This window comes from Camellia sinensis, chromosome 1, assembly GCF_055761805.1.
Source record: "Camellia sinensis isolate YWXY chromosome 1, ASM5576180v1, whole genome shotgun sequence".
Taxonomy (NCBI): domain Eukaryota; kingdom Viridiplantae; phylum Streptophyta; class Magnoliopsida; order Ericales; family Theaceae; genus Camellia; species Camellia sinensis.
Genome location: NC_138961.1, coordinates 101,187,446 through 101,200,105, shown reverse-complemented (window position 1 = coordinate 101,200,105; position 12,660 = coordinate 101,187,446). Strand labels below are relative to the sequence as shown.

Genomic DNA, 12,660 nt, shown 5'->3' with positions numbered 1-12,660 from the left:
TATTAAGGCTTCCAATTTCTGATCAGACTCAAAATCTCCATCAATAATTTACATATTCCCATTGAACACCACATAATTAATTTTAATTCAGGATAATCGTAATTCCTAATCCTTTTAATCAAATTAGCTTAATTAATTCAAATTTGGACCCAATAATCAAATCTTAATTTTACTAAATTAAATCGAATATTCAATTAAACTTCCATATGGTTAAATGCTTGATATTAAACTAATTCAACTTCTCAATTGCACTTTCTTAAGCCATTTATGGCTTCAATTTCTGATTCAGAAATAAATCCTTAATAAGTAAATTACTATTTACATATTGTAAATAACTCATAAGAATTAATCAATTCATCATTCAAATAAAATTAATTCTTGATTTTTATTACTAAATTAATCTCAATTAAACTAATTTATTCTTATTTAATTTCATTAATCTTAATTGGTTTTTCGACGAAATGTCTAAATTGTTTTTCACGTCAAATTCATGCTATTAGGCTCCTCGATTAATATTTCTGAGATATATAAACATTTTAATTTCATGTCTAAAGTTATTCCTTAACTTAATTTGGTTCACCAAAATCCATATGAAGGTTTTAAAATTAATCTAATTTTCTTAATTCATATAATTTTTAGCATATGTCTTTCTTTCACATCCTTAACCAACTGTATTCATTTTTAATTAGTTTCTATTCACTAATTGCATTTTGAAATTCATGCGCGCACATTATTCGCTATATTCTTTTCAAGTATTAATTTAATTATTTTATATAATCAATAGCTTAATTTTGATTTAAGGCACTTAAAGGTGATTAATTTTTAATTATCATAGGTGGCATTACGCGGGGTGTTACAATCTTCCCTCCCTTTAAAATTTTGTCCTCGAAATTGATTCCTAGAACTGTTTTTACAAATTTTGATTATATTATCTCTTATTATTCTTTTTGGTCTAGAGCTTGACCTTCATTCTGCATCTCAATCTCTTTTATTTTTCTTAGTCTTCGATTGGATCCTTTGCATCCAGTTTCGAATCTTTCTCAATGTTTAATTTCTCTGTCTTACAATTTTACAAGGTTACATGCTTTGTAGAATTAAGATTTATCGTTTTTGACAATCTTTCTCATACTAAATAATTATTGAATCTAATTCATTTTTAATAACAACATAGTTTTCTCTATTTTTTTTATATTATATGTATATATATATATATATATTCTTCCCTCTTTTTAGTTATTTAAGTCATTCTTATTCAATCATACTATTATTTTATTCAATGTTCTCAAAAGACACTACAAGAATTAACACTTTTGGCAACAAAAAAATTGGTCGCTAAAAGTCAATTTTTGGTCGGCAAAAGTTATCCGCGACCAATTTTTTTGGTCGCTACTTTGGTCGCCAATTGAGGGTCGGCAAAAGTAATTCGCGACCAAAATTGTGGTTGGTCGGCAAAAGTTGGATTTCGCGACTAAATTTTTAGTCGCTAAATGTTTAATTACCGCGACTAATTTATTTTGTCGCCAAAACATTTTGGTCGCGAAAAGTGATATTTTCGCAACCAAAAAGTTTGGTCGCCAATTATCACATTCAACGACCAAAAAGTTTGGTCGCCAATCGTGACATTTCGCGACCAAAAAATTTGGTCGCCAATTGTGACATTCTGCAACCAAAATTTGTTTGGTCGCCAATTGTGACATTTCGTGACCAATATTTTTTTGGTCGCCAATTATGACATTTCGCGACTAATCAATTGGTCGCCAATTGTGACATTCTGCGACCAAAATTTGTTTTGGTCGCCAATTGGGACATTTCGCGACCAAAAATTATGGTCGCCAATTGTGACATTCTGCGACCAAAATTTTTTTGGTCGCCAATTGTGACATTTTGCGACTAATCAATTGGTCGCCAAAACTATAAAAATCAAACCAAATTTTGGTCGCCAATACCCAACAAAATAAACCTGTAATTTATAATAATTCATCCAATTTATTCAATATAATCTGTAAAAAGAAGAAATCATTCAAACCAACAAATAAATTGAATCATCAACATTCAACAAAATACATATATCAACCATTTCTGAACCTGTTTAATTAAAGTCAGCAACTATTATAAGTTTACATCCGCAAATAATTCGAAACTACATATTTCATTTAGCATAAAAATTAAACACATAACAAGTACTTGTTATTATGTTTTAAATTTTTATCCATGTACATCAACCCAAAAATATAACTAGTAGTCTACCAAATATTTTCTATACACACATCCAAAAATATAACTACTAGTCTACCCTAATATTTTCCATATACATCTATACAAAAATATATAATCCTTCCAAAAATACAAAAAGTGCCAATTTGTCCTGTACAATTTAGCTTTGTGCACGAGTTCATCCATCTGTACCAAAGAAAAAGAGAAATAATGTCAGTTAAAATTGGACAAATAATGAAAAATGTCCATGAAAAGCAAAGGTCACATTAGCAAATTAAAATGACTACCATTATCAAATTGTAAATAAAACAATAGCATTCTTATGTCTATAGAATAAATTGGATGAGCCACAATTCCCCGTTTAACCAGTTTGTGACTATTGGATAGTTTTATTTCTAATCGTTTTTATTTAGAGATAAGTATTAGAAAAAGCAAATACTAATATATTACTTTATATTTATCATGCATGTATTGATCAGTGATATAAAAAAATGTTTAAAACAAAAAATAATATATAGCAGCTCTCTAATAAATTTGATACATCGATGATTAATAGTTTGTATTTATAGTTGACTGTCACCTATAAATACAAACTATGAATTGGTGTTGATAGTCACCACCATATATAGCACACCATCGAAAGCATCCAGACAGATCTGACGCAGACCACCAAAATTGCTCCAGATCAGTCCACTTTCATGACTGATGCAATACTTCACCATGCAGACCACCAAAGGAAGAGAAAAGAAGGAAAAAAAAGAAATAGAGAGGAGCTAATTCAGAGCAGTTTTGGACCCCAAACGCCCCGGTTTTGCCTACTTTGTCACACTTTTATGTCCTACATAACTAATAATGCGTCCTATCGAAGCGTTGCTTGCTTTCACAAGTTTGTTTGATCTAGGCCGAGGTGACCGCTACGATCTCGGGTTGTTTCCAGGCTGTTTCCAACTTTTTGCCCCAACCGGCTCGTTTTTGCCTTATCTATCACATTTTGGTTTCCATGGAACAGTCACAAATTCTTGTTTAACTAGTCATCCTTGGATCAGTGGAACATTACAATGTTTAAAGTTTTTATACTGGTCAACATAAACTAAACTGTAAATTCCATCTTTTATATAGTTAAACAAAAATTAGTTTAAAGACAATCATTTCTCTATGATATTCTCATCAAACGTTTATTTGCCTTTACTTTGAACATAAATATAATCAAATATGGTTTAACACACTTACCAATTACCATGACTATCTATTGTCGAGAATTTGGTAGATTGCGATTTTCCAAAACTTGCGCCAACATGCTCTGAAGTCCAAAAAGCTACCGCTGCATCTCCTCAAGTTGTCTTGTATTCTCTGCCTCTTTCATTTGTAAAAAAGCTATAAAAAAAAATTAAATTAAAATTTAAAAAAAAAAAAAAGATACTAAATATCACTACTGAATGGATAGCAGAGAGAGAGTGGTTGAGAGATGACTATCAGTTTCACTACTTGCCTACAAAATTAACATACTAAATATGCACTAGTTCATTTTGATGACAGGAAAAGATTATAAAAAATAAATAATTAAAAAAAAAGAAAAAGAAGAAGAAGAGGAAGAAAGAAGAAAATGCATTAGTTAAGTAGCTTTGCATACACTATGCATTTAATCATAGATGTATATATGCACATAGGTACACATAATACATGCTCGGTATATTGTTTTCTCTTGATCTGTTGTTCATGTTATAACAGGCTGGAAGACATTCTTGATCATAATTTTCTCAAACATGAATGTCTAATTTTCTCAAAAAAATGTGCCCACCTGAACATAATAACCCACTCGCGAATAGGTTAGTCAAAAAGTCAACCTGGTTTACTCCTTCCAATAGCCTCAACTCCATCTCATTATGTACAGGAAACAGAATTACTCACTTATGTCCCAAACTATCTTGGCAAAAACTAATGTGTAGTCTAGATTTTTTTTCTGTATTTTGGTATATAACTAGTCAATAGTCTTTCTTCACCAAGAGTGATCGATGGGGTGGCCCCTACCACCTTGCAACCAAGTTTCTATTTTGTCTTGGGTACTTGATGTTCTTGCTATTTTAAGGCAATTAGGTACGTTTATCATCGACTAGAGAAACAATTTCTTCACACATGACTGCAAATTTGGTACAACTGAGTTATGGTTGATGGGGAGGCCCCTACCAGAGTGTAATGTTGTTCGAGCTAAGTCTACCAAATGAAAATGGAGTCAGATTTTGTACTAGACAGTTCATCCTCAGAGAGTATGTCTTGGTTTGATGACTAAGAAAAGGATACATGAATATTTACCCCCCTTTCTTTTTACCTCCTACGTACGAACCATATGTATAAATATAGGACCTATTATATCTATAAAATAATAAGATCCACCATTATTTTTCAACGGATCATGCTAATGACAAATTAATGTGTAGTCTAGATTTTTGCAGTGTTTGTGGCGGGCTTCATCCTGTTCTTTTGAAGATCCTTCTCAATGTCAATTATATCACATGGTAGTTCAATTCCCCGGAATAGCAGTTTCAGGTCGTCATCAACCTCGATTGGCACTCGAGGGTCATTTGGATAGGCTAAGTCCTCTTGCGAGTCGAAGTTGGACAATAGCCAGATTTGACCAGCAGCTTTCAAAGCCTATGAAGAAAATACAAATTTTGCTCTAAAACTCCAAGAAAAACGAAAATTAAAGGTTATAATGCAAAGTCCATGCAAGTATTTGGCTATTATTTTAGGCGATAACATAAACCTGTAGATCCTCCATGACAGTTGGGTATGCATCCTTGAGATCAATAACAGCAATGCCCTCTGGAAATTTACGTATTAGGATGAGTAGTTGATTCTTGTCCTTCAGAGCATGTTTGGACTGTAATCAAATAAAGACCAAGTAAATTCTCAGCACAAAGACAACTTTTTTTCGAAGCTTTTTGGGCAGGCACCTGTAACAATCTATGAACTCTTGGGGAAGACAGAGAAGTTCAATTGTCTGCCAGGGTTCCAGGTGAAAAGATTAGGATTTACCTTGTAAGCGAAGCACCTCCCATCATAGTTCACTTTTGGGTTATTCCTCAAACTGTCAAAGACAGCCTTGTTGGAATTAATGTCAACATAACATGCTTCATTTATTTGCTCTGGTGTAAAGGCTTGCCTTGTCTGCAGAACAAGAAACATAAATAATTAAGGTGTAATTAATCCCTTTCAAGTGAGCCTACAAAAAATGAGAGGACAAATCAACCAATGACTTCCCACATGCCCCTGCCTCGCACACTGGCATCCTGCAGGGATAGGTGGGTTGTGCAGCAAGTATCAGCAGCAGGAATAAGTTCAAGGCTCACAGCATAAGAAGTATTGGAGGAACTATAAAACTTCTACAACCTCTTTATTTTTTTGCTAAGTCTATAACATAACCTCTATATTTGAACACTGTAGATCTACCCAAAGAAATCTCACATTATCCAACCCCCAGCTGGATGAAAAATCTCGAGAGATAAATAATGCTCAATATGTAAAGAGCCCCAGAGAAATCGGTGTAACAAGTAGTGTCAGACTTGTCAGTGTTGGGAACCATAACCAGTTTCCTCTTAGCCAATATCATTGCTAACAACTGTTATGTTATGTGACTAAGCACTTTGCATCCTTATTGATGAAACTGATAGTTTTCATCTAACATGTCCAAAACATCAAAGGTAAATATAGAAATTTTCAACTTCTCAGGAAAGAACTTGTATAAAATCGATATTTTCAAGCACTTTCTACTTATCCATCCCCCCGTGATAGATTTAGTTACAACGTGTCTGTGAATGTTCTCACAGAGGCAGAATGTTCATAAGAAGTGGTATGAAAGAGCACCTACAAAAGGGAAAAGAAGAGATATCCAGACTTTGAAATGATGTTGAAGTGATGGAGGCTGAAGTTATTGAACTGAAATCAAACTAAAACATCCTTAAACCAAGATCAAGATAAACAAATAAAGGCTGATGGACTTCCATTAATTTATTTTGCAGAAAATTTTAATGAGTTTCGATCATATGTAAGTCAACATTTTAAAAATAGAATGCATTACATAACCACGTGTGAGAAGCTTAAGCATGCATGTGGAACACTGTAAAATACCTAGTATGCAAAATTACCCAAATGTAAAAGAAGCCAAGACTGCAAAAACTGCCCAATTAATAGATTTCAATGCAATTAGATAATGAGGCAGAAAAAAAAGATTATAAGAATTATAGGAACATGAATTATAGGAAACTTCAAACTGAAAAAAAGTCACTAGAAGAAAAATATTCTAAGTGAATGCTCATGTAAGAGAAAAAGAATTATAGGAACACATTCTTCATGTGATGTCAACTGTTTTGCCAAAGTCCAGCGCAGTAATTTAATTAGAGCAATGTTAGAAATGTAGAAAACTAAACATAGACTTTCTGCTTTTGTGAGACATTTGTAAATTTGTGAGATATTTTTGTGTTTATTATGTGTTTGATTCTCTATGTATTTAGACTTTCTTATTTTATTGGGTACTTGAATAAGGTCTATAGATCAATGATATAAATGCACAAACATAGATCATATTAGGATTAACTACACTCAATGGTACATAAAAGTATGTGTTTTGTTAACAGGCATGTCACTACAAGAACGAAAAACAATGAGATTGAAATTAGGATAGGGCCACCAATGAGTCCATATCCAGGAAAATCCATTGCCAACACTGTATACTCAATTAAAAAAATTTAATGGGTATTCACAGCTAGCATCTTATTATGATTTTAATTGGGTATGTGATAGAGATACTCACAATATCTCCAAAGTCTGCAGTAGTCCTAGCGTTGAAGGAATCTTGCCACTGAGTTCATTGTTATTAAAAACCCTGCTCAAATTAATTCACAAAATTAATTAAAGCCAGTCAAGGCTATATAGCTTACAAGCTATTCACAAAATTAAAGCCATTTCTTATTTTTGGGATGGTGATAACAAATTCTATTCTAAATTAAAGTGTGATCTTTGGGAGTGTGATTAAAAAGGGTCTTTTAATCACATCTTTTAAGTGTCATTAAAAAATGATTTCATCACATCTTTTAAGTGTGATTAAAAACATCAAAAAATGAGTTACGTAGATAGAAGATAAGAAAATGACAAAGGAAAGCAAAAAAATAATTGAAAATTATAGTACTAAAGTACGCCATCTCGTATAAAGAGAAAAAAAGCTAGAGGGGGAAACAAAGCAAACTGAAGGCAAAACCACATCATCCCACCAAAAAATAATGATTAGTGCGACTCAAGATATTGACTTTTGCGGTATTTGTTCATCAAGAGACAAAGGGAACTCTAATCACATGGAATGCAAAAGACATCACAAATACATGGAACTTGAGGCACGCAAGAGCATGAGGTGCAGTGTAGTAAGAAACTAACCTGACAATTTCCATCTCCATGAACCATAAACTCCACCAACTCATATAACTGCAATCTGAAGAAGAACAGACATCTCCAGCATCAAAAACTATATATATGAAATAAAAATCCCACAGCTGCAAAAAAAAAAAAAATATAATAATAATAATAATAATAATAATAAAAATAAGTAAATAAATAAATAAAGGAAGGCAAAAGAGACAAAGATGCATATATCTTTTCTTCTCTGGACGAGGGGAAGGGGAGCTTTTGTCCAGTCCTAAAACAATAGCTGAATACCTGTCCAATAATCTTTGATTGTCTAAAGTTGCTTCATCAACAGAAGGTATTTCTCCATTAGTTCTAACGACATGCTGCACAAATACAACAACATAATAGTGAGTTTATTTATAACAAGTCATCACTAAACCATAGCAGATAGAAGCACATATGACAAATATGTGGAGAATGTCTAAATCAACCTGATAGCATTAGATATTGTTGTATTTCTTTATGTAGAATGGAGCTGTTTACTGTTTTTGTGTTGGTACCTCAAATATGGAACTGGTTAGGCTAAACTCTGGTGGTCTGTCTACACATTCTACTGGAGTGTCATGTGATCTGCTGTGTAAATCTATCCAGGTGCCGTATCCGCCTGCTGTTAATGTCTATAAATTCTGGTTTGTGTTGTGTTTGCTTTAGTTTAGCGGCTATGAATAGCTGCCCAGGTGCTGTGTGGGAGTGTGTCTTTGCCTTGCTGCTGTTGATTCTGCCTTGCTGCTGCTAGCTCTGTTTTGCTGCCGAGTGTTTTAATGGTTATGGAAATTGTGATGTCAAGTACACGTAAAACTCTATAGTGCAACTCATAAACTAATAATGGGGCTTTTAGTTATTATTTAACACAATAGTCTATGGCTACTATCCTGACTAGTAGAAACACTAACTTAAAATATTTGAAGTCTCCAATGTATTTTTTCCACCATCAGATCTATATATAGCTAAAACTTGAAATATGCTTCATATCAAGCACTATAATACACTGTCTACATAAAGAGATTGGCTAGAGAGAGATCATGAAAACCTTAAAATTAGGAGCATTTCTTCTTGTATTGATCACATTTCTTGTAACATATTTCTTCTTCAACTCTTTGATCTTGCTTCCATGTTCTCAACTCAAAGTTCTGTGGCTGCTATCAGAAGGTGGGCTGAAGACCAACATGGATCCAATTTGCTTGTGCCTAAGCTATAATGGTTTAATGTTGCCCCTTCCAAAACCCAGTTTTTTGGCTGGTTCGCTTGGTAATGGAGGGTGAAAACAGCCGTCTCTTCATCTCTTGCATCAATAGAAAAAGAATAACCACTTTGATTGTTACTAGTATAAATGTTTGGATTACCATATCGATATGACACATACATAGAATCAATAAATCCAAAGCCAGATATTTTACAGTCATAAAACCAAATATACATAGAATCAATAAATCCAAAATGAAATCTCGAAGTGATTATATATTCCTCACCACTTGTAGAATCCTAAACTTACTTGTAGAATCCTAAAACATCCTCATGCTTCAGTAACTTCTTTAATGATTGATAGACCCATACAAAACGGAACCCTTCAGTTCTAGTCTATAAATATCCAAAGATAGAGGCAGTTAGGAAAATATAATAGTAATGTATAAAAATAGTAGATACTAAGAAAATTTGGCAATTGGAGTAGGCTGATTCAGATCACATGGTCAGAATGTGATGAGGTAGTTTTATATGCAATAGTAATTTAGAAATAGTAGATACTAAGAAAATTAGGCAATCGGAACAAAGAAATGAACACTTGCTTTCAAAATTATATATACATATTGGAACCAACAATGTAAGGACATCGATTCGGGTACAGTGTTCAAGTATCAAATCTTCACAAATTTAAATCTTATGACATTGAAATATGTATCTAAATATTAAATATAGTTACGAGGATGCGTCCTAGATACACACACACATATATATTACATATGATATAATATTATAAATTATGTAGAAATGTATATGAAATTAGATAGGATCTAGGAGAAAAATATGAAATTTCTATCTTTTATCTATAAAAATATTCTATTACTAAGAACTGTGAGTTCTTATTCAAATATAATAAAAAAAATTACAGAATCGAAGGGTTCAAATTAAATATGGTGTTGGACACACATTCACACTCATACCCTTGACATTGAAATATGTATCTAACTATTAAATATAGTTACAAGGATGCGTCATAGACACACACATATATATGTGTATATATTACATATTATGTAATATTATAAATTATGTAGAAATGTATATGACATTAGATAGAATCTAGGAGAAAAATATGAAATTTCTATCTTTTATCTATAAAAGTATTCTATTACTAAGAACTGTGAGTTCTTATTCAAATATAATAAAAAAAAAATTACATAATCGAAGTGTTCAAATTAAATACGGTGTCGGACACACATTCACACTCATACCCTTGTCATATTTGGTGAATCCGAGTATTTTAAATATTCTCACAAGGGAGTGGGAGACAAAAAATTCATATGCCATGGGTACACCAACCGACCTAGTGTACTAAACTTTCTAAGAAAGAGGGTCCACAATTCAGTGGGTGAGATAAAGTTTTAGAGTGTACTCAACTCTCTCACAAGGGGTATTCATTACTGTAATGAAAATAAAGAGAAAAGAAAAGAAAATTACAGGCAGCACAACTATATCTAATAAATAGAATTACATTTCTCTATGCAGTAAGAAATTAGGTAGAGCAAAGCAAATCATCTATATCTAATAAATAGAATTACATTTCTCAAAACTTCAAGAATTTTTTCATTTTGAAGGTCCAAGCTATATATAGTGGTGACACATAGGTTATAAAAGCTTATTCTAGTCCTGTCTGGTCGTTATAGACTTCTAGTGGACAATGAGAAAATTTCAGAGATTCCAGTTTGTTATGGCAATTTATGCCAGAACAAAAATATTAATGTGGCCTAAACTACAGAGTGCAGAAATTGGAAAGTAAACATTACTGATATCAAGCAAGTGATCAATAGCATAGAAATATTTACTATTATCTGCATCCCTATATGATCGTTAAACAAACTTCCAATTTTGAAAAAATAAAAGTGGCCAACACAAGAAACATGTATTATTACTTTTTTGTTACATTAACAAATTACTCCAAATTCCAATAATTAGCACTATTCCTTTTCCTAACAACAACAACAAGAAGCATGTTTTATAGCATGAGATGGGTTTAACTACATAGGTCCAATTTGTTTCCACTTAATTGCACCTTATTTAGATTAAAATTTGAATTCACATGCTAAGTAGTTGTACTTCAAAAGGTAGAAACTTTTCAAGTTTTCATTTTATTTTCTTTTTCAACTTAAAAATCTCAAAATACTAACGTTGGTTTTTAGAAACTTTTTTTTTTTTTTAAAAGATTCTATCGAAGCAACACTTATACAGCCAATATACAACACAATTGCTTCTCAAATCTAAACGAAATCGCTTGTCACTTCAGCAGCATATTGTGCCTTATGTTGAAAACCCCTCCCATTTCTTATGCATCTTCTAACCTCTAACTTCGTATTTTAGATGTTCAAAATTGAATGTTTAATTTTGAACTTCTAATCAGCAGCATTTACAAGTTAAACCTGAGATCATCAACTAAACAGTTTGGGGAAATGCAGTGTCCTCTTAGATTTATAATACAAAATTAAAACTTTTAAATCAATTCAAGGTTAAAAGGGCAGTTAGGATTACCAGGAGAGCCAAAAGTATAACAACCAATCCGAACAAATAGTATGCTTAACCTGACAATTAAAAATAACCTATAATTTAGAGCCCTAGCAACAACTTCATGCACATGAACTGTAATACTAATCAATTGAAGGTTTTTCACTTTGACATTTTATCAAACACTTGGTGAATATACTATATAACCCAATTTCAACATAACCCATTTCCCTGAACCACCCATCAATGAAAATCTCTTATTTAGCATATCAAATTCTCATTAAAAAAAATTAACATCAATCAATTCAGCCCTAAAAGAACAAAAAAAAGTTGACATAAAGACAGAGCGAGAGAGATCAGAAATAGATGGAGAGAGAGAGAGAGACGCGCACACACATACCAGAAACACACATACCAGAAAGACAGAGCGAGAGAGATCAAAAATAGAAGCCCATGACTTATCAGGAGTCGCATTGTCTACAGCTGAAACCACATTCAACTCAGGATTCAGGGCCACAGGATTTTGGCCTCTGCCTCCCCTTCCTCCACGACCACCTGACCCAGATCGACCTCCAATAGGTGTGTAAACCTTCGAATCAGCCATACCACCACCAACTCCATGAGAATGAACACTCCTAGCCATCGGAAGGGAATCAAGCTTCGATACCAGATTTCTCGCCCTAGCAAAAAAGAGGCTGTCTGGGATATACTTATTCGCGATCTACAACAGCTTCCTCACTCCCCTCCATTTCTACGATGTCTGACCACCGAGATTGGAGAAGATTTAGGGCAGAAGCTGTTAGGGTTGAAGTTTCCTCGTGGATAAGATCACACGGGATCAGATCCTCCCGATCCACACCAGACATGGAAGCCTTCATACGATTAAGCTCCTCTCTTAACTCCTCAAAGGGCTTCGACTGAGTAACTCGCCGAAACGGATCCCCCTGTGCAACCTCCACCGAAGCTAACCCCAACGATGCAACCCCATTCTCTCTTTCATTCATCGCCAGAATATCACTCGTCAACCCTTCCATAGATTCCACAAAGGAAGAAGGGTTCAAATTGGCCTCACATACACAAAGGCTACTCACTGGTTCTAATTTTTTTTTTTTTTTTTTCTGTTTCCCAGGTACAAAACGACGTCGTTTTTTTTATTGGCGACCAAATTTTTTTTGTCGCCAAAAAAATTTATTTCCCCCCTCCATGCTTCAAATTTCCCTCCACAAACTTTTGGCGACCAAAAGACCAAATTAGTCGCAGAAAAAGTACTTTCGCCGA

The 12,660-nt window shown here is 33.3% G+C and overlaps 1 protein-coding gene across 2 annotated transcripts; it reads right to left on the bottom strand.

The window, feature by feature from the left end:
• Positions 1-2,061: 2,061 nt before the first annotated feature.
• On the bottom strand, positions 2,062-12,452 carry LOC114282939 (uncharacterized). Of its 2 annotated transcripts, XR_014336840.1 has the most exons (5): positions 11,798-12,419; positions 5,248-5,379; positions 4,976-5,092; positions 3,445-3,588; positions 2,062-2,400 (listed from the first exon to the last, which is right to left on the bottom strand). XR_014336840.1 is itself a non-coding variant. In XM_082881384.1 (4 exons), the coding sequence occupies exons 1-4, from the start codon at positions 12,023-12,025 to the stop codon at positions 4,651-4,653; spliced, it is 690 nt and encodes a 229-aa protein (XP_082737510.1). In that variant the 5' UTR covers positions 12,026-12,452; the 3' UTR covers positions 3,571-4,650. The 2 variants fall into 2 exon arrangements, 1 of the variants encoding a protein (XP_082737510.1); XM_082881384.1 differs by lacking the exon at positions 2,062-2,400 and having other exon boundaries at positions 3,571-4,863; positions 11,798-12,452.
• Between the last annotated feature and the right edge of the window lie 208 nt (positions 12,453-12,660).